Source organism: Thermobia domestica, chromosome 3 (assembly GCF_964235325.1).
Source record: "Thermobia domestica chromosome 3, izTheDome1.hap1.1, whole genome shotgun sequence".
Classification (NCBI taxonomy): domain Eukaryota; kingdom Metazoa; phylum Arthropoda; class Insecta; order Zygentoma; family Lepismatidae; genus Thermobia; species Thermobia domestica.
This window is the reverse complement of record NC_137456.1, coordinates 273,576,445-273,598,784: the sequence shown is the minus strand read 5'-3', so window position 1 is coordinate 273,598,784 and position 22,340 is coordinate 273,576,445. Positions and strand designations below refer to the sequence as shown.

The window sequence follows — 22,340 nt, the reverse complement described above, 5'->3', positions numbered from 1 at the left end:
GAGAATATTTATGCGTCACACTGCATTTGTGCTAAATATGTAGCTAAGTGTTTTATTTCAATTCTGACTTTCTTTGTGAGGTACTATCCTAGTATGTAGTTGACATTTTTTTTTTATTTTAGGAATGCTAAACCATCTTCAGCCACAACGGCTGGTTGTTGAATCTTGAGTATAAAAGGGGATTTTAATCTTATTTTATAATATAGAGAACTACCCACTTCTTTGTTACTGTACAAAATTGACTAATTTCTCCTTTCTACAAATAAAACTATAAGCGGATATAAGTACAAACCGAAACGCGATGGATCCTCACGGATTTACTTTGTGCGAGAAGGAATTTTCAACATTTTACTTCAAATCTGTAAAATAGAACAATGATGCTTAAAGATACTTTATGTAGAAACACGGCTTTAAATGTAGTACACAATTTATTTAAACCCGATTGTCCAATAAAACTCACTGGGTTAGCATAAAAAAACTGAGTTTCTCACAATAATGGAATACTACAAATATAAACGTACCTTAATTCCATATCATCGTCGTCTAGTCTTCGATATTCACTTTCTTGAATGTTCTCTTCCTTCTTATTTCTGCGAAGACTAGATCCAGGACTGCTTGATTGTTCAGCACTAGGAGTATAATTAACGAGTTCTTTATCTACAAATTTCAAGTTACAGCGAAGTGATTCGCTACTTCTAACCAAATTAGATATCGATAAAGGCTTTACTAAACATATGGCTCTTGAACTTAGTTTGAAATCTGATTCCGCATAATTTTTATTATATTCTGAAGTAGCTTTAAATTTGGGCTCCAAAGAATATCTAACCATGGAAAGTCTAATGTCATTATATCCGGAACTTCTGTTTTCTCCTGAACCAGACTGTTGAACGTTCTTTTCTTTCTTGTCCCTAATAAGGCTCGAAAAACGATTGCTTGAATGTTCAGCCATACCACAAGAATCACTCAATTCTGAATCCGCGAACTTTATTGTATTGTGAAATGGTTCGTATTTTGTAGACAAATTAGGTATTGATAAACGCTTGACTAAACATATGGTTCTCGAAGCTAGCTTCCAATCCGATACTATATCATTTTTATTATGTTCTAAAGCGGTTTCGAATTTAGGCACCGCAGAAACTAGAATATTATTACGTCCATCCGTTGCACTTTCGGTTGATTCTTTACATTTCAAAAAATTCATAGAACATGTTGAAATATGATTATGTTTCAGCTCATAAACATTACTACGATATAATTCGTAATCACAATTTTCAGTAGTTTCATTCTCCATTTTCGCTTGAACTGTAGCCAATGGAATGTTCATTCTACCAGAAGCCACTTATTCAACACAAAACCTATTTTGCAGGTTGTTGATTTGACAAAAGCTCTCACCCTTGCAGCAAAGTGAAAAGTTCTGAAATGTGATTAAAAATATTATTACTACATAACACAGACGTATCTATTAATATATAAACTAACACAAACACACTTTAGAGGTGACTGTAGCAATCTGGTAAGTACTGGTCATAAACTTAAATTCATGTCAGTTTCTTTTTAAGTGAGCTAGAATTCTACCATACAACCAAACTGGCATTTATGTGTCCTTCTGTGTTACTGTCTGTTCATCGATATATATCATAAATTTATCCTATTTTCATGAAACTATATATATATATATATATATATATATATATATATATATATATATATATATATCCAAAGACAAAGGGAGGAAAAGAGATAAAGCGGGACATCTAAAATTTGCTTTGCAAATAGGTCGGAACAAGAAGATATGTGATACGATGTTTTCCCAGACGTGAAATACATATAAAGGCTGATATTTTTAGTCTATTAAAATAAACTACAAACTAGTCGAATGGAGTTTAGAAGGCTACAACTTAATTTATTTATAAATTTGCAATATTATATGTATGCTATTTTCTCATTATTGATCGACTGCAATTCCACGCAACGCCGTTATCTAGGAATGTTGCAGAATTTCTCCCTCTCTCTCTCTCTCTCTCTCTCTATATATATATATATATATATATGTATGTGTGTGTGTGTGTGTGTGTCTATACAGAGTTAGACTAAAAGAAATAGGTAAGTTGCATTATGTATAAAATGTTATGTATTTTTTGAACAGAAATATTTTACGTGTGGTACATGAGTACATGCTTGAAGTTTTGCGGCTGGCAGTTTTTCTTTTGTTTCAGTGACGAGTGTCTGACGTAAGCAGCTTTGCCCTTGAACTTGACCTTGAAGTGGCTTGAAGGAATATGTCGAGTCAAATTGAAAAGGCGTTCTGTGTTCTGGAATATGCCAAGACAAATTCAGTTACTGTAGTGCAACGTCATTTTACGACAAAGTATGGGAAACAACCATCTACACGGCCATTTATGACTGGGTGCATAAATTTGAAGAAACAGGTTGTTTCTGTAAAAAGAAATCTACGGGAAGATCTCCAGTGTCAAAGAAACAGCTAAGCGCGTTGGTGCGAGCTATGTTCGCAGCCCAAGGAAATAAACGACACTTGCAGGAGTGAACTTGATATTACTCAAAAGACTGTCTGGAACATTCTACGCAAACGTCTCAATTTCTATCTATATCGATTGCAATTATGCAAAGTTTCAGTGAAAGTGACAAATAGCAATGTTTAGAGTATTGTGTGTTCATACAAAATCTTTGGGAAGAAAAAGATGACTTTCTTCAGCTGCTCACATTTGAGGACGAATCAACCATTCACGTTAGTGGTGTCGTAAACAAACATAACGTGCGTATATGGGGAAGTGAAAACCCTCACGAGATTGTGGAGCAGATTAGGGACTCCCCGAAGGTGAACGTGTTTTGTGCTGTATCGCCCAAAAAGGTGTACGGACCGTTCTTTTCCCCAGAAGAATTCGTTACTAGAAGAACGTACTTGAACTCGTTGCAACTTTGGTTGATGCCGTAACTTGAAGAAAATAGTGACAGTTTCATATTTGTGAGGATGAAGCCCCACCCCACTGGCTTTCCGATGTAAAGGGTTACCTTAATGAAGTTCTTCCTAGGCAGTAGGTTAGCCGTTCAACTGATGAGAACATGGCTATGATTTAATGGCCACCACGAAATCCAGACCTCACACGGTGTGGATACTTTCTGTGGGGCTTCATAAAAGATAGTGTATGTTCCCCCTATCCTCAGAGTTTAACGCAAGTGAAAGAACGTATCAGTGATGCTGTTGCACTGATTGACAGTAGGGCCTTAATGTGTGTTTGGGAAGAATTGGACTACAGACTAGATGTTTCCCGTGTAACCAAAGGATGTTTCCCGTGTAGTTGTACCACAAAAACTTCCAGATGTACCCTACAACTCATGTAATTGTCACCATGTCATTAAAACTTTACATTTGGGGACCACTAAAGTTATCTATTTCTTTTACGCTAACACCTTATATATATATATGACGAACAATGAGACTGACGGACACAAAAATGCCAGTTGGGGTATATGGCAGGGTACTAGCACGTTCAAAAAGAAACTTTATGAAGCGAAGTTTATGTACAATACTTTAGGTGATTTTCTTTTCTGCGGACATTAAAAAACGTATAAAACACAATACTTCCCACTATTTAATCTCCTGTAAGTGTAGTACCATATACTAAACTTCGCTTACATGTAAAGCTGACAAGAGAAATTATGAATATATTAACATGCTCAGAATCTATTTGGTGCAGGGAATAGAAAACGAGGATATTGCAAAGTAACACATCTAATACATAATAACTTCCTGTTAATATTACTCTTGTCGACGCTTGAGAAACCCCAGACACCAGATAACAATAGTAACTGGAAATACGAGTCTGGAGTCTAGGCACTTTAAATCTAAAATATGTAGGCTCATATATCAAATTATATTATGATATCTAGTTCTGAAAACTGGAGTCTGAGTCAAAATAAAAATTTTCGAGCACTGTTCTTGTTCATGATGTTCTTTCGACAGGCTAACCATCTGTGCTAGTCAGCCTCTGTTTGCTATAACTTTCTAGAGCTCCAAATCTCCGCAGTGATTATTAAAGCGTTTTCTTGAGGAAATATTGTAAAACAGAAAAGATGCTATATAATAAGAGTTAATTTAATATGAAGATATGAATAGTTGTAATAGTGTGATCAAATGCTAATTGTACAGTAAATGATAATAACAATGTAAAGGATGAAGTAAAACACAAGTTTCCTAAGCCATTAAGAGCTTTCTGGGGCAGGAAAGACTATATTTGTAGCAGTGATAAAATTGCATTGAGATACACTACATTTGTAATATGTATGCCAACAAGTTGTCAATTTGTTCAAGTAAGAGTGGGAAAGATGCATAGGCGACAATAGAACTTGAATTTTCGAGACGTTGAAAGCCAAATTTGGAAAATAAAGCTGTTTTTTTGACAATAATATGGAGACTTCAATGTTGTCGATCTGCGCGCAATTTATTTTTAATCTCAATTGATGTAGTAATTCGACTCCTATTTTTTGTGGTCTCATTATAATCCTGCTGACATGTATTAAAATATTTTAAAAAGCAGAATATTACAAGTAACTTTTAGTGTAGGAGAACAGGTTTTATAAACAGCTTATTTTAATATATAGTAAGTATTTTACTAATTATATCACCATCTTTCGCTATTCCACTAAATTTATTTCCAGCCTACAGTAACAGGCTGCAAAAGAAAAGCACTCAGTGAAGCTGTCAATACGGCTTAGAAAAAGAAACAGATATGTGAAATCACAAGGCAGTTTCTTTTTAGGTCGTGGCGTAAGCAGCACATTTTTGTATTTCATTTTATTTCGACTTTATAATCATACAGATTTTACGAATTCGTGCGTGTGAATAAGACTTGTCAAGGTATAAAGATACATACGTACATATATATCTATATCTATCTATCTATCTATATATATATGTATATATATATATATATATATATATATATATATATATATATATATATATGGTTGTGAAAAAAATCTGATTACTTTAAAATACCAAGCTACATCCCCGATAAAAAAGAAACACATTTTTTTTTAATTATTCGAAACAAAATTCATTTACACATCTAGGAATTCATTCGCGGAATAAAAGCAATGCTGCAACAAATAGGTTTTCAGTAATCGTTTGTATTCTCCTCTGTGTTCCGTCTTTCGAATATATTGAAAAATTTATTATAAAATACGGTACTTATAAATGTTGTATTACTTTTGTATAACTTTACGCGATGCTGTTTTCTGGGTTTTTATCCTTAAACCTGGTAACGTATTTACGCTTGGTGGTATGTTAGTAATGTTGTTTTTAACAAAAAGGAACATGCGAAATATGTATTGAGAAAGTGGGGGCAATGTTTTAAATTCCGTGAATATTGGACCACACTAGTAAAGACTTAAAAAGACCGAAATATAAGTTACGGAGTGTATCTAAATTTACAACCTGTTTGACAGAGCTTCCTGCATAGAACATTTTATTGACGTTTTGGGCCAATGAAGGTGTGTTTCGTAAAATAGATTCTAATTTACACAAAGTCCCAGAAATTTGGTTGTGTATGAATACATTATTTGGTTATTTAACAGTATATCGATATCTACGCAATGCTTATTTTGAACGTGATTGAAATTTAGGGCTGTATTTTTATCTGTGTTTAATTTTAGTTTGTTTTGGGCAAACGAGTCTCCTAAACTACTGGCTGTATCGTCAATTTTATCGCGGATAATATCATAGCTTGTGTCTGTTATAGTTAGACTTGTGTCAACAGCGTACATAGTTGTATTTGCTGGCGTTGCGTCACTTGGTAAATCATTTACCTATAAGAGAAATAATATGGGTCCTAATATTGATCCCTGAGGAACACCAGTAGAAATGATTTTAAATTTAATTTAAAATTTGCTGATTCTGAGACAAATGTTATTTCCATAGATTGGGCACGAATTTTCAAATAAGACTTAATTCATGAGTTGAAAACTCCTCTTAAACCGTGACTATTAAGTTTATGAATAAGAATGTTACGACGGACAGAATCAAAAGCTTTGTATAAATCCTAAAACATTCCCACGCATTTTCCGCTTTTGCCCAGGTCTTTCGTGACCCTATTGCTATAATTATAAATAGCAATTTCAGTCCCAATGTGTTTTTGAAAACCAAACTGTGTGGGTAAAATTACATGTCTAGATAACAAAAAGGTTATAATTTGGTTGAGAATTACTTTTTCAATGATTTAAAAAAAAAAGACAAGGAAATTGATCTATAATAATAACTTTTTGGCCCCCTTCTTATATAACGGTTTGACCTTGTAGTATTCAGTTTATCAGGAAATATGCCTGTCTGAAAAGAGATATTAATGAGGTGGGACAACGGTTCCGATATATGAAAGTTGAACTTTCTGATAACGGCCATTGGTATTTCATCCAGACCAAAAGAATATTTTGATTTCAATGCCATTATTATATCATGTACCTCTCTTGTTCAGATGGGGGTAATACGCAGATATCGATAGGCGTATTACAAATGTTCGGGTGCGATATATCATTGGAAATGTGCATGTTTTGAACAGCTCTGTAATAAACATTGAAGACGTTTACAATATGTGCTGCATTTATAAATTTGTTTCCATTAACGTCTTATTCAGTAATTTCATTTTTCGTTTTATTGCTGTTTGACCTCTGTGTTAACTACCTTCCACACAGTTGCGGGTTTATTTTCGCTACTGTCTATGTAGTTTGAGTAATGGGATTTCTTGGCAAATTTAAGTAGCCTTCTATAAATGCTTTTGTAGTTTTATAGTATTCTTGCATTTCTTGAGAACAATTACTTTTTTTATACGTTATATTTAGAGATTGTAGTGTCTTACGTAATGTCTTAATACCGGTTGTTACCCAAGTTTTTTCTTTATTATATGTGGAAGCAGATATACATTCATTCATTCACTTATTTCGTCTTTTTAGTCAAACATATTGCACGATTACGTGCATATGAATAAGGCTCGTCGAAGGTACAAATATATAAAAATAACAAATACACGTAGTAATAAATACACACCTATTGAATTAAACTACTATGCTTTATCTACGATACAAAAGCAGTACAAAACAATATATATTTCCAAAACTATCAATAGACAATTGAATTAAACTACTATGCTACGTCTACGATATAAAAGCAGTACAAAACAATATATATTTCCAAAACTATCAAGAGACAAATTCACTTACATATCTAGAAATTAATTTACAGATTAGAAGCAGTGCTGCAACAACAGGTATGTTTTCATTAACCTCTTGAACTCTACTTTTTGTCCTGTCCTTCGGATATACTGAGGAAGTTTATTGTAGAATATGGTACCCATAAACATTGGATTCCTTTCATATAACTTAGTGTAGTGCTGTTTGGTGGGGATTTTATCCTTACGCCTAGTATCATATTTATGTGTTGATGTGTTAAAGAAGTCAATGTTGTATTTGACAAAGAGCAGCAGTCGAAATATGTAAAAAGAGAGTAAAGGCAAAATTTTAAATTCCTTAAATATTGGCCTACATGCGTCGTTTATTTTAGCCCCTGCTGTAGTTCTTAAAAGCCTTTTTTAAAATACAAACAACATATTAATTTTCGAGAATTTCCATAGAAGATTATGCCATATATAAATAAAGACTGAAAGAGCCCGAAATGTAAGTTACGAATCGTGTCTAGTTGTAAAATATCTTTGATTGATTTTAATGCACAGAGCATTTTTATTCAGTTCTTGGGCAAGTAAAAATATGTGTTTCCCAGGAGAGATTGTGATTTAGCCAGAGTCTTAAAAATTTGGTTGAGTTTGAGTACATGATTTGATGATTACACTGTTCAACAACGAAAATGTAAATTGAACAAAATCAGCAAATTCTTATTGATTTTGTGGTGCTGATCACGAATTTGAAAGTTATTTTCTAACATTAGCTCTACTTTTCGTTTTTCAGGCATGTCTAATAATAACGCTTTAAAAATAAATATATTCGCTTCGTTTGGGGTAAAATGTTACACTGATCCGGCAACACTGGAGAAACTATATGAACGCTTGGTTTCATTGTGTTCCTTATCTCAGTAGTGTTCTGCTATTGTTAGAAAAGACAGGTTTAGTGCAGTTATCAGCGTTTTGGTTGTGACGTTTGTGTAGTGCAAGACATAAAAATAAAACTACAAGTACGCAAAAATACTGGTATTTCGAATGTATATTTTTAAATAGTTGTCAGAACTATTTCAAGTGACATTTTGAGGATTTCAATAAACAAAAATGCCGCGAAATTGTGTAAACAGTGCGGATAGCATCTGCTACGTGTGTGGGTAAGTGACATTTTCCTCACAAAAGCAGACTATAACACCACTAATAAGAAAAGCCTATCAATATTACTTTGGTTGTAAAATTGGAGACAAGATAAATCTTGGGCACCCCACATTGTGTAACACTTGTGCCAGCAATCTAAGAAATTGGATTAATGGGAAGGGGCGCTCAATGCCTTTTGCAGTGCCCATGATTTGGAGGGAGCCAAGCGACCACATCAGAGACTGTTATTTTTGTATGGTTCCTTCCGTCAAGAAGGGAATTTCCACGAAGAAGCGGGCCTTGATCTATCCTAACATTCCTTCTGCAATGCGCCGTGTTCCACATGGAGAAGGACTACCTGTTCCTAACCCACCTAAAGAATACGATCTTTTTTCTGATGATGATCAAGAAGTTGAAGCTCCTGAATGAAGTGCTTCGAAGGACCCTACGTTTGTTTTAGAAGAACCTCCATGTGAACCACATAGACTTACTCAAGAGGAACTAAGTGATCTAATCAGAGACTTGGACCTCTCGAAAAGCAAAGCCGAAATTTTAGCGTCACGCTTAAAGCAATGGAATTTATTGTAGGAAAAAGTAAATATTTCAGTGTATCGGAATAGGGAGAAGATGTTCACTTCATTTTTTTACTATGGAAGACACACTTGTGGCATGTACAGGTGTAAATGGTCTCATGAGGGCACTTAAAATTACGAACCTACCGAGTGGAAGCTCTTTATACATTCGTTCAAGGTGAGTTTAAAGGCAGAGCTTTTACATATTGGAAATGAACTTCCTTCAATTCCTGTAGGTTACGCAGTTCGTATGAAGGAATCTTATAAAAACTTGAAACGTTTACTTCAAGACATTAAATATTACGATTTTCAGTGGCTCATTTGTGGTGACCTTAAAGTAATAGCACTGTTGCTAGGTATGCAGTTAGGGTATACAAAGTATTGTTGCTTTATATGTGAATGGGACAGTAGAGATCGTAGATCTCATTACCGCAAAAGTGATTCGAGTACCAGAGAAACTCTTCAGCCGGAAGTGAAAAATGTGCAGCATGAACCACTGGTAGATCGTAACCAAATTTTGCTTCCCCCTCTACATATTAAATTGGGTCTTATGAAAAGTTTTCGTAAGAGCATGAACCAAGAGGATGAGGCCTATAAGTACCTAAGAGGACAATTCCCTCGACTAAGTGATGCCAAAGTTAAAGAGGGTGTTTTCATAGGGCCACAGATTAGGCAACTATTCAAAGATCACAAGTTCGACGAAATTCTCCAAGGCGAGGAGAAAGCTGCGTGGGAAAGCTTGAAAAGTGTTTGTTCACAGTTCTTGGGAAGACATCGAGCAACAAATTACAAACAACTGGTAGCAAAGTTGTTATTGTGCTACGAAAATCTTGGTTGCAATATGTCTCAAACTCCACTTTCTTCATCCACATCTAGACTTCTTTCCCGAAGATTGTGGAGCAGTAAGTGACGAACATGGTGAGCGTTTCCATCAAGATATTGCAGCCATGGAGAAGAGATATGAGGGAAAATGGATTTCTAACATATTGGCCGACTATTGTTGGACTATTGCAAGGGATGCTCCAGATGTAACCTACAAAAGGCAAGCCAAGCGAAGACGCTCAAAATAAAATAAACATAATCCTGTACAAGGGATCACTTGAAACTTTTGTCTACATTCCAGTGTAGCTCTTGCACAAAAAGGTATTTGTACATATTTTTCATGTTTTTATGTTAATACTGATTTTTGTTACGGAATTGTTAATGTTTAACTTGACCACGGTTACTTTATTTTCTGTATCGCTGTGAAACTGGTATTTGTGCAATTTTGAAAAACGAAGTACAAGGGTATGGAAAGCTATAGGTTAGGGTACTTCTTAACTCCCCAGCTTATCACATCACAGTGAAATAGATAAAAAAAAGTGCAATGTAGGTTTTTACAAGGATTTTTCTTAAATGTTCTATAAATATTAATAGATTTGTGTATATACAGCTACTGTTGTACAACGGCGTTTTTTTCACAACCTGAGATAAGAAAATTCTTTTATTATCATTTCCTTTCATATTATGCTTAAATGAATGTAAAAATCGAAATTTCAAAGAATTTACATACTTTCGATCAAAATTTGTTGAACAGTGTTATTTAACAATATATCAATTTCTACGCACTGCTTACTTTGAATGTGATGGAAATTTAGAGCTGTGGATTTGTCTGTGTTTAATTTTAGTTTGTTTTGGGCAGACCAGTTTTCTAAATTACGAGTTGTCTCGTCAATTTTATCGCAGACAATATCATAGTTTGTATCTGTTATTGTTAGGCTTGTGTCATCTGCGTACATAGTTGTATTTGCTAATAATACGTCATGTGGCAAATCATTTACGTATAACAAAAATAATATGGGTACTAGTATCGAACTCTGAGGGACGCCGGTAGAGATGCTTCTAAATTGAGATTTATAAGTTGCTGATTCAGCTGTGTCTGACGAAAAAGTAATTTCAACAGTTTGGGTGCGATTTTGCAAATAAGATTTAATCCATGAGCTAACGACTCCTCTTAGACCGTAACTGTTAAGTTTATGGATAAGAATGTAATGGGGGACAGAATCAAAAGCTTTGGATAAATCTAGAAACAATCCCACGCATTTTTGCCTTTGTCCAGGGCATCGGTGACCTCATTCATATAATTATAGATAGCAATTTCAATTGATTTGCATTTTTGAAAACCGAATTGTGAAGGTGAAATTACATTATGCTTAGATAGGAATGGTATAATCTAGTTGAGAAAGGCTTTCTATATAATTTTTGAAAAAGAAGACAAGGAAATTCGTCTGTAATTTTCGATTTTTGTATTGTCCCCTTCTTATATAGCGGTTTAACCTTGGCATATTTTAACTTCTCAGGAAAGATACCTGTCTGAAAGGACATATTGATGGGGTAGGACAATGGTTCCGAGATGTGAATGCTGCATTTTTTGATGATGGCAATTGGTATTTCATCCAGACCAGAAGAGCACTTTGACTTCAATGACACTATTATATCAGGTACCTATCTTGCTGTGGTGGGGCGTAAAAACATGGTACCGATAGTTGTGTTTATCTTGCAAATGTTTGGGTGCGATTTGTCATTAGGAACGTGCTGGTTATGTAAACCTGTGTAATAATTATTGAAGGCGTTTAAAATATGGTCTGGGTATGTAACTTTGCTCCCATTAACATCCAATTCAGTATTTTTTTTTTTATTATTTTTCGTTTTGATGCTATGTTTTAACTCTATGTTTACTACCTTCCACATAGCTGCCTGTTTGTGTTTACAATTGTCTATATAATTTGAGTAATCTGATTTCTTGGCAGATTTAAGCAACTTTTTACAAACGGTTTTGTAGCGTTGATAATATTCCTGCATTTCTGGAGATAAATTCCCATTTTCATACGCCATATTTAGAGACCTCAGTGTTTTGCTTGATGTTTTAATATTATTTTGGAAACGCCTCGTTGAAGTAAGTTACGAAGATATTGTGAAAACTATCCCATGCATCATTCATGTCATTAGCCGTGAATGCCTGCTCTCAGGTTTTGTGAAGTAAAGGATAATTCAGATGTTGTATGCTGGAGTGATTAAAATACCTTTTCGCTACTAATCTATTACCGGGTTTATGCACTATTCCATTTATAATCTCAGCTTTTAACAATACTGTCAAATTCCACGGCTCATGGTCTGGAAACGTGTTATGGTCACTCAGCTCATCTGGATTCAACCAGTGTTCAGTTAAACATAATAAATTTACATTACGCGGTATGTCACTTCTTAACACATTTCTTTAATCAATTGTGATAACTTGTACGTTCTGATTGTATATCAATAACTCACCTGGGTTTTCATTTACCATAAAAAATCGTCTTTAAAAATATTTGGTTTCTTACACCTTGTCGATTTTCTAGTTCCCAAAATTTAATTAATAGTTTTGATTTAAAACAATTGTTAATTTCATTCTCCAAATCTAGCGCCTGTTGATTTTCCACAGCATTCGCTTCAATACTCGAGACCTTACCAGAAACAATGACACTCTGGAAATTTTCCATTACTGTCACTAGTTCCTAAGTCGGTGATTTTCAGATGTTTCATGTCCCTGTATATATTTCTTCCTCCAATTCTTTGCCTACTAAGGCTTTAAAACAGGGCGCACAGTAATTTTACTTACTAGATCCCCTTCAGAAGTATTTACACTAAACAGTAAAGCTATAGGAGCATTTATGGGCTCTAGTATTATTAGGAGATCAGTTAGGTCGTTGGCCAGGAACTTTTTAGATACTATTTAGATGCTAACTATGTCTTGTATGATAGTGTCTTGGGTATCTGCTACTGACAACGACCCAAGTGAGGTGTTGATTCTGCTAATATCAAGAATTCTGGCAGTTGAAAATCGCTTTAAAATATTCAGAATTTTAGCGTTTGCTGCATGTACCTCACTGTTCAATAAGGGAGAGTCTGCGAGATCGTGACGATGGGGCAACGCAGTAACTACTACATTTGTATTGTCAGGTTGAAAAAAACCGAGCTTTTTGTAAAAAAAAAAAAAGACCTCGGCCTATGTTTGTTTTTTCCGGTTTGTTTTATTTTCGAAATATTTCAATGCTTTTGGGATAAAAGTGTTAAAATGTTATTTATATTTAAAGATTGTGATTGCAACAATAGCATTTGTTCCACAACATGCAAAAAAATTCTATTCAGTACTTTTTAAAAAAATGATCGCAATTTTTAAATTTTTGATTGAATATCCAAGCAAATCTATACAGCAAATTTAGAATGTCTCATGCTTATACTCATAAAATTTAAACTTGAAAAACAAAAAATTTGCACCCTGTGGTGTGTGTAGTACAAATGTAAATAGAGAAAAACGAACAAATGCAAATCGAGTCATCCCAGGAAATTCAGTGACTTTCCCCAAATATATTAATTTAAACAAAGATATAATTCATGTTTTATAAAATAAAAGTTTTAAAATGTCTTATATGAAATAAGTATTTTCCAGTGCAAAATAAATGGTTCTATTGTTGAAGATCACATCCCATATATTGTGCATTCAATTACGAAAATTCCCCGTGCAGTTGCTGCAAGACTGCTTTTTCCCTAAAATGCAGCTTTCTTTACTGTACATAAAAAAAATCCACTAGTACGGAAGATTGAATTCAGCACTTGAAGTAGTAGAGTTACGTAGTATTCGAAACCCCGAGCATAAAGCGTCTTAAATTTGACAAGAATTTTTTCTATCGCACGCCAGACAGTAATGTGAATGACTTGTTGAATAAATTAGAAAGGCTTATATCGGAAATCTCGTCCTCTAAAAAGTCATTAGTAATTTGTGGTGATATTAATATTGATTTTTTTACTAAATAATAGCAAAGAAAAAGATCTCAGTTCGCTCTGTACATCATTTAATGTGAAACCTATCGTAAATACTCGTACCAGAATAGGCAAAACAAGAATCTCTGCTCTTGTCCAAGTTATAATTCCACGTGTTGATTTCGTATCTCATGTTGATGTACTAAACCTAGGCTACTCTGATCATAATGCTCAACTTCTTTATTTTTACACAGAAATAATTAATAAGAATACAAACGTGGGTGTGAAATGGTCTGAACGGCGTTCATTTACACCCACTAACGTGGCATATTTCAGATACTTGTTGAAAAACTGTGTCGTGAGAAGATGTTTATATTGAATGTAATGTTAACGACCAATTTAATTCCTTTTTATGTATACTTACTCATAATTTTAATACTGCTTTTCCTAAACAAAAATTTAAGATAAAAAAACCGGTAAATGTCAGTTCGAAGTGGAAGACTTTTGGAATAAAGGTTTCTCTAGCAAAAAATGCGCTATTTACATTAACTATCCCGACGGTGCCGTACTCCCGCGTTTAAACGATACCACAAAATGTACAGACGAGTTTTACAGAAGGTCATAAAACAGGCAAAAATGTTAGAGAATGATACTTACATTGGGAAAGCTTCCAATAAAATGAAAGCTACATGGCAAATTATTCGGAAAGAATCTGGGGAACGAAAACCCCCCTTTAAGATAACTAGCGTTTCTTGTCAAAATAAAATTATAAAAAAAACGACCGAAATTGCAAATGCTTTTAACGATTACTTCACGAATGAAGTGGAAAAGCTTATCAGTAATAACGTGAACAATATACTATCTAGCAAACAATACGTTCGAAGACACAACGATATTTTCGAAAAATCATTGTTCTTACACCCAGTAACTAGTCAGGAAATCTTAAATACTACACTGAAAATGACAAATAAGAGTTCTTCAGGATATGATGAAGTTCCTGATAAAATTCTAAAGCAATGCTCTTATGAAATTGCTGATATCTTATGCTTCATAGTAAGTAACTCATTTAGTAGTGGAGTTCTTCCTGACGCATTCAAGCTAGCAGTTGTTAAGCCCTTATATAAAAGTGGCAAGAAAGATCTTACATCGAATTATAGACCAATATCATGCCTGTCTACTTTCTCTAAACTTTTCGAAAAACTTATGTATATAAGACTAGTTAGCTTTCTAAATAATTTTAACTTAATATCTCCTGCTCAAAATGGCTTTAGATCAAATAAGTCTACTGAAACTGCTCTTTACTCCTTTCTCTATTCCGCTTTAAATTCAATAAACGCTAAGAAATACACAACCGGTATATTTCTTGATCTTAGCAAAGCTTTTGATACAATTGATAATCAAATTTTACTTAAAAAATTGCAAGATTATGGTATTAGAGGAAATGCTTGAGTGGTTTAAATCGTATATATCCAACAGAAGGCAAACTATTGAAATTAACTGTCAGACTCGAGACACACATGGAGTAACCAAATGTTATTCATATACCAAAGAGTTAAAATTTGGAGTTCCTCAAGGTTCCATCTTAGGCCCTATTCTATTTTTAATATATATAAATGACTTGCCACAATGTTTAGACTGCTAAAATTGTTCTGTATGCTGATGATACAAATATATTAGTAACCGGAGAAACTTACGTTCAGTTATGTAATGCAGTAGTTTCCACCATGTCTGCCGTCAGTGACTGGATGGATAGAAATGAACTAATACTAAACACAACAAAGTCTTCGTGCATGTGCTTTCACGTAGTAACAAACGAGATAAGAAAACGCCCTTGTATTTCTTGGTCTTTGGGTGACAGATACATTAGATTGGAAAATTCACATTCAAAAATTATCTAGTAAATTGGCTCAAACCTGTTACATGTTAAAGCTTTTACGAAATAGTGTCAGTCAGCATGTTCTGCTCACAACTTATTTTGGACTTGTTCATTCTAAATTGAAATATGGTATTATATTCTGGGGATCTACTGCACTGCTATATTCCATATTCGTTTTATAAAAGAGAGCTTTAAGGTTTATGACCGGAAGTAAACCTCGAACTTCTTGTAAACCTCTATTTAAAATTCTTGAAATCTTACCTCTTCCATGTTTATATATATATATGAACTTCTAAAATTTGTAAGAAAAGATATACAGATAGGCACAAACAGCTTCCGGTTGAACTCAGATTTTCATATGCATAATACAAGACAAGCGTCTGATCTTCATGTAGAGTCCTCACGTTTAAAAGTACACAAGAACAGTACATTTCCTATGGCAGTGAATATTTATAACAAGATTCCTTCCACTTTAAACAACAAAACATCCGGTTTCAGTAAAGCAGTCAAGTACTATCTACTCGAGCACTGCTTGTATTCTGTAGACGAATATGTCGCCTGTAGTAAATAAGATTAAAAGTATATATATTTTGTATATCTATTAAGTAAGGTTTTATTAACCCTTTTAAATTCTTGCCTTTTTCGGCGTTTTTCTTGAGTCTCAGATAAGCAGCGACAGTGTCATCCCTATTTATCCTAGGATCATGGTTTATACCTCGTTTTTCTCAGAATGGAACAGCCTTTCAAACGGTACAACTTGCATGTCCCTATAATATGCCAGAAGGGAATTATTTTAGGGAAAATCGGGATTTTTTTACCAAAAAAAACTTTTTCAAAGTTTAGGGCCCCCTGAGGCTCTACCGGGTCTGCGCACAAACCTCCAAAAATTTGGAAAAATACTATGTAGTGTGCTAATTACTTGTGACAAATTCGAATTTCCTGTCTTGAATAGTAAGGACGGGAAAATTTTTTATCCATGCTGAGAGAGCATCAACAAAACGCCCAAAATTTCCCTAACATGCAAACTACAAATTTTTAAAAAATTCTGATACGCCCCTAATGATCGTAAAATTATGGTTCGTACGTCGTTTTGTTCAGAATGGAGTAGCCTTTCAGATGGTATCACCCGCACGTCCCTCGGATATCCCTGAGGAGGGAAAAATTGAGGAAAATAGGGATTTTTGCTGAAAAATCCCTTTTTACCGGTTTGGAGCCCTCTGGCGCGGCCCTGGGTGAACATATAGATCCGAAAATCAGTTTCGAAAAAACTACGTAGTGTACTAATTGCTTGTGCCATATACCAATCTCCTATCTTCAACACTAAAGACGGGAAAAATATTTTCCTTTTCTGCGAAAATTCCCAGTGTGTCACAAAATACCCTATATAAATTTCAAAAAATTCTTCACACGTCCCTAATTATCGTAGGATCACGATTCATACACTATTCTCTTCAGAATAGAGCAGCCTTCCAGATTGTATCACCCCCATGTCCCTCGGACGTCCCTAAGGAGGGAAAAAATGAGTAAATTGGGATTTTTGCTGGAAAATCCCTTTTTTCCCGTTTTGGGGCCCTCTGGTGCGGGCCTGGGTAAACATAGAGATCTGGAAATCACTTTCAAAAATAATACGTAGTGTACTAATTAAAATTTCGTGACACGTCCCTAATTATCGTAGGATGATGATACATACGTCGTTCTCTTTAGAATAGAGTGGGCTTATAGATGAGGTCACCCTCATGTCCCTAGGACGTTCTTAGGATGTCCCTATCATGTAGCCGAGCGGAGCAAGAATCGCGAGAGTGGGATCTTTGGTCAAAAATATCCCTTTTTTTACCCTTTTGTCCCTCTGAACTCCCCTTCTATGTTGTCGAAGAGATCCGAAAAAATTCTCATAAAAAGTAATGGGTCCACTGACTGTTTAGGGAAAATGTTAGGGTTCTAGGATTAAAGAGAAGCTCACCAAAAAATGTTGAAATTAGACCACAGTAAAAAAAAAGGGAATTTGTAAAATGATGACGTCATACTCCCCTATGTTCCGAAAAAACTTAAAAGGCTAACTGATATGTTGTTTTATATTGTATGTAAATTAGAGTAATGAAAAACTGTACTTTTTTTTTTTTTTTTTTTTTTTTTTTTACAGAAATTCACACTATTTTAATATTGCATGTAGATTTAAATGTATACATATGTATACATTCAGTGTTCTTATGACTTGTCCAACTCATACGTTCACGTTGTGAACAATTTGTATGAAAAGGATGAAAATAAATACAATACAATTTACGATATTTCTGGTGTTGATTCTACAGAAGGCTTATTTGATGAATAGCAACAAATGACGTTACTAAACTACTGTTGTTGGAAAACCAAATTATACTGAAGAATACTTGTGTTACCACCAAAGATAAATAATACAAACAGTTTTAGTAATGTATTTACCTATTAACTGGTAGTACCCGCACCTATGGCCTTAAACCCGTCAAACGTATGAAGGATAACGTCTATCGGCTTCGCCGAATCAGCAAGCACACTATTCATAGAAAGTATTTTCTAAAATACAAAACTGCATATTTAGTTCAAATAGGCTATTAGGATAATCCTTGTAATAATTTATTCAATTATCTCAAGCTAAGGTATTCATTATTATTATTATTATTATTATTCACTCCGTACATTCAGAAATTTTGTAAAGGTGTCAACTTGAATGTTGTTGTATACCTTAACATGCAAGCATCTAATTCGCCCAAGGAAGGTTCAAAATCTTATAAAAATCACATTCAATGTGATCAGCTTAGTTGTAAAATAATATACTAACAAAAAGCTCAAAAGGCCTGGTGGGTTTTAAGATGTGCTTTTTGAGGTGTCCAACCCGCGGGTTTTTTCCAGATAGGTTTACTTGGACAAACCCTGGTCTGTGTGAGTGTCAGTAAGGTGGTTGGTTTCTAGTGTCCTCAAGTTCCTATTATGATAATAATGTCTTTGTCACACATGTGTTTCCGTTACTAAAGCTTTTTTCTTTTTCTTCTTGATGCTGGCATCTGGCATCACAATACTAAATACATTTTTAAATCTATCTTTGTTTGATTCCTTCTGATTTCCACGATCCAGGCTGTTTGCCACTATTAAAATTTTGTTGTCAGTCCTGATATTAATTGCAGATTTTATCTTAACAAGTTACATTACATTCCGTAGCTTCGCATTCAATTAAATACTTTCCATTCCATTTGTTGATAATGGGAGATACCTATTGAAAATTTAAATGCCCTGATTCTAGGAGGATGATTTATTTTTCTGTTTATAGGATCTGTCGTTACTTTTACATGACACCACTTATTCCCATGATGGTTACCACTAGATTTTCTCATTCCCAGTAATTTTACCACCCTGACTATTTACATCTGATATGCCTTGTACTGAAGTAACGCATGCCGTGTTTGGTTTGTTTTGATTTGATAGTTACACTTATTATCAAGTTCATTTTGAGCAACGGCAAAAAAAAAAAAAAAAATAAATAAAATAGAATAACACTCATTCAGAAAATTAATCCAATACTATAGCTTTGTGATACCATCACTTCATCTAAACATCAATAAAAAATTGGTGCAAGTATAGTTTCCGCGCACCACAGTGGAAAAATCAATATTTTGCATGAAAAGACACATTTATAACGAAAAAATTTCTGCAGGCGAAAGCATTAAACACAAACTAATCAGTTGTATTTTAGGTTTATAAGTGCAGGGTTCATAGTGTAATATCATTAAAACGGATAAAATAAGCGAGTGCATATGAAAGATCACTTAACTAGACGTTACTACCACTAACAAAATATTTCTGCACAGTGCACAGACATTATATTTTATGTTCACAAGTGGAGTGTTACTAGCATGAAACCATGGCAAATGGTATTGAAACTTGTATCATTGCCTAAGCCCACATTATTTGAACTACCCTCGCTTGTGCGCATATCCACCATCGCTGACTCGCCCGCTCCCTTCGGACGTACCTCCACGCGCCCACAAGTTGCGCCCTCCCTTGACTGGGATATAACATTTATGCTTTTTAGTGACTATCTAGCATAGGTTAATTCTGTTGTTTGCACTGTAATTTGGCTAAAATCCCGGAGACCCAGGACAAAGCCCACAACGTTGTATTAGACCTTACCTGTTCTTACTTATGTAAATCTTACCTACAATTACACCTGTTTCATTTCTGGCCTTTATTATTCACTATTAATCACAAATATTTCTTATTTTCAGCTCGTTTGCTACATTTGTATGCATTAGTGTAGTATTACTACGGAGAATTAGTACCTTGGAACTGCTAAGTGTTGCGAACTACACACTACATTGTACAGTCCGCAGCAAAAAAAAAAAAAAAAAAAAAACGCAACATGAGCATGAGAGTTTATTGTAAAACGACGAAGTTTCTTGCTCCAACATAAGTGTGCAGGGGAAAACGCCGAGGTTTCTCCTCGCGTGATTCGTGCCACTTAGACGTTATGTTGATTCTCTGTTCTGTTAGGCGTAGGTTCACAATAAACTTACATGCTCATGTTGCAGGTTTTTCTGTTGCTGACTTTACACATAACTTTATTGATAAAAACGTGATTTACTTACGTTACAAAGATAGTTGAGCGAGCGTGAGCGCGTGTACGGGGTTAGAAGTCCCACAGAGGTCGTTTTCTGCCACATTGACCCTCATAACTTAATTAAGACATGGTACATATCCTCAATTAGTTAATAACACAAGGGTTTAGAACACTGTCAAATCATGCTCTACAGAGATCTCACATTATATCGCATCAATCCGCGAACACAAATTTAATACAGTCATAATTTAACTTTTCTCTCTTATTAATCAATCTACAGTGATGACCTTTCTAAAGTTTGTTACTCTCATAATCATAATTAGTATGATTCTGTTCATTTTTCCATAAATTTTGTATTTCGGAACCACCATCTGACTCACATAGCCCTGTACCTTTTATGCTACACGTCCAGAAGCCGTATTTATATGAAAATCGTAAACGAATTTTAATTTTTCGCCAATTACATCCTGTTGCTCCAGTCAATTTCATCTACGCAAAGTGAAATATTCTCATGTCGCCAAGTGGAAACCCTTTAGAGGACAAAAAGAATGAAATTATGGTAGAATTATAATTTTACAACAATTCTTTCTAGCGGTGCACCAAGAGTAATCATGTACGAAAGAGCTAATAGCAGTTATGTTGCTGATGTAGTCACACCACATTTTGGAAGATTTACAGGAGAAACTGAAGAGGAACAATTATAATTTTCCAACAATTCTTTCTAGTGGTGTTCCAAAAGTAAACCTGTAAGACAAATTCTACCATATAAATCTCGCAAGGTATAAATGTCATATAAATCTCGTAAACGTATATAGCAAAACTATTTATAATAAAGTCAGAACCAACGTAGAGCTCACAGTAGAATACCCTTCTCTTCTGTATCACTGCTATTAGCTATAATAGTCGAAAATTAGGTCACCTGTTCTACACTAATATCTAATAGTTTGAGATACACAAGAGCAAGTGTAAATACTTACCGGGTAACTGAAATAAGTGTTGATATATCATATACCACAAGCTTTATGACATCAAACACATCATAAGCACACTAATATTTGAACCATTTATTTCGAAAATTTACATAATTTCAAAACATAATTATTATCAGGACTCCTTTACTATATATATTCCATAGCAAATGCAGATCTCTCCTCTTCATAACACTATTATCAGTCAAATAGGTAGGTGCACCAGCTTTCTAGTCAAGTGTGCTACTATTTCTAATTGGTCAAATGTGTAACTTAAACAGAGGATTTATGATTGAAAAACAAAATAGAATAATGTACAGGACACAATCGGGAAGAATTGACACAAGTCGGGAAAAAAGTCAAAATCAGGAAAAAGGCAAAGTCAAAGTCGGGAAATGAGTTCAAACAGGGAAAGAGGGCGAAAAGCCAAGGTGAACAGGGCAAAAAAGTAGAGGAAAGTGGGAAGTGTGAAATGAAAATAGAAAAGAGAAAGAGTATAAAAAAAGAAGGGAATGTATGTACGTGTAAATGGAACAGAAAGTGTAAGTGTAGTGTAGGTGTATCACTGGGCCCACTTAACCTCGGAGCACCGCAAACTACGACGCAGTCACTAGCACAGCCACTGTCGAACTCCCTGCAGATATTTTGTTTGTTTGTAGAAGCGTCGCATAAGTGGCGCAAAAGACCATTGCCACTGTCTTGGAAAAGACTTATCGGCAATTTACAGAGGTAATTAAACGTGTTAAATGTAAGGATTTGATTAGTGGAAAAATGAGAAAAAGTAGTAAGATGAGTACAAAAGTATATGACATGGACAAAGTAATAAGTATGATAAAGTAAAAAATACGTGAAAAAAAGTAATGTCACAATCGGGAAAAAGTCAAATCAGGATAGAAGTATGACACAATAGGGTAATGGTCAAAATCGGGAGAGAAGTTCGAACAGTTAAAGAGGTCTGAAGGCCAAGATGGACAGGGCAAAAGATAGAGAATAGTGGGAGTGGAAAGTGAATGGAAAAAAGTGTGGAAAAAAGAAGGGAATGTATGAACGTGTAAAGGGAAAAAAGAGTGTAATGTATATGTATAGAAAGACCCACTAAACTCTCGTCCTCATAGAGCACACAAAACACGACACACTCGCCGTAACGACCACTGACGAACTCCAAATGCAGATCTTTATATTCAGAACTAGCTCAGGAGAGTAATGCTCCCGGAAGTAGGAACGAAAAACACAGTTCTGATT

At 34.6% G+C, this 22,340-nt stretch overlaps 1 protein-coding gene across 3 annotated transcripts in view; it reads right to left on the bottom strand.

The window, feature by feature from the left end:
* LOC145681055 (uncharacterized) overlaps positions 1-21,721 on the bottom strand; it is a 77,355-nt gene extending 55,634 nt beyond the window's left edge. The window contains exons 1-2 of one of the 3 annotated variants that reach the window (XM_081752400.1): positions 21,108-21,721; positions 522-1,414 (exon numbers count right to left, since the gene is read on the bottom strand). In XM_081752400.1, the coding sequence (XP_081608526.1) occupies positions 522-1,324 (803 nt within the window). In that variant the 5' untranslated portion in view covers positions 1,325-1,414; positions 21,108-21,721. Of the gene's footprint in view, positions 1-521; positions 1,415-17,981; positions 18,079-20,158; positions 21,067-21,107 lie in introns of those variants that run through there. The other 2 variants (XM_081752401.1, XM_081752402.1) reach the window with 2 other exon arrangements.
* Between the last annotated feature and the right edge of the window lie 619 nt (positions 21,722-22,340).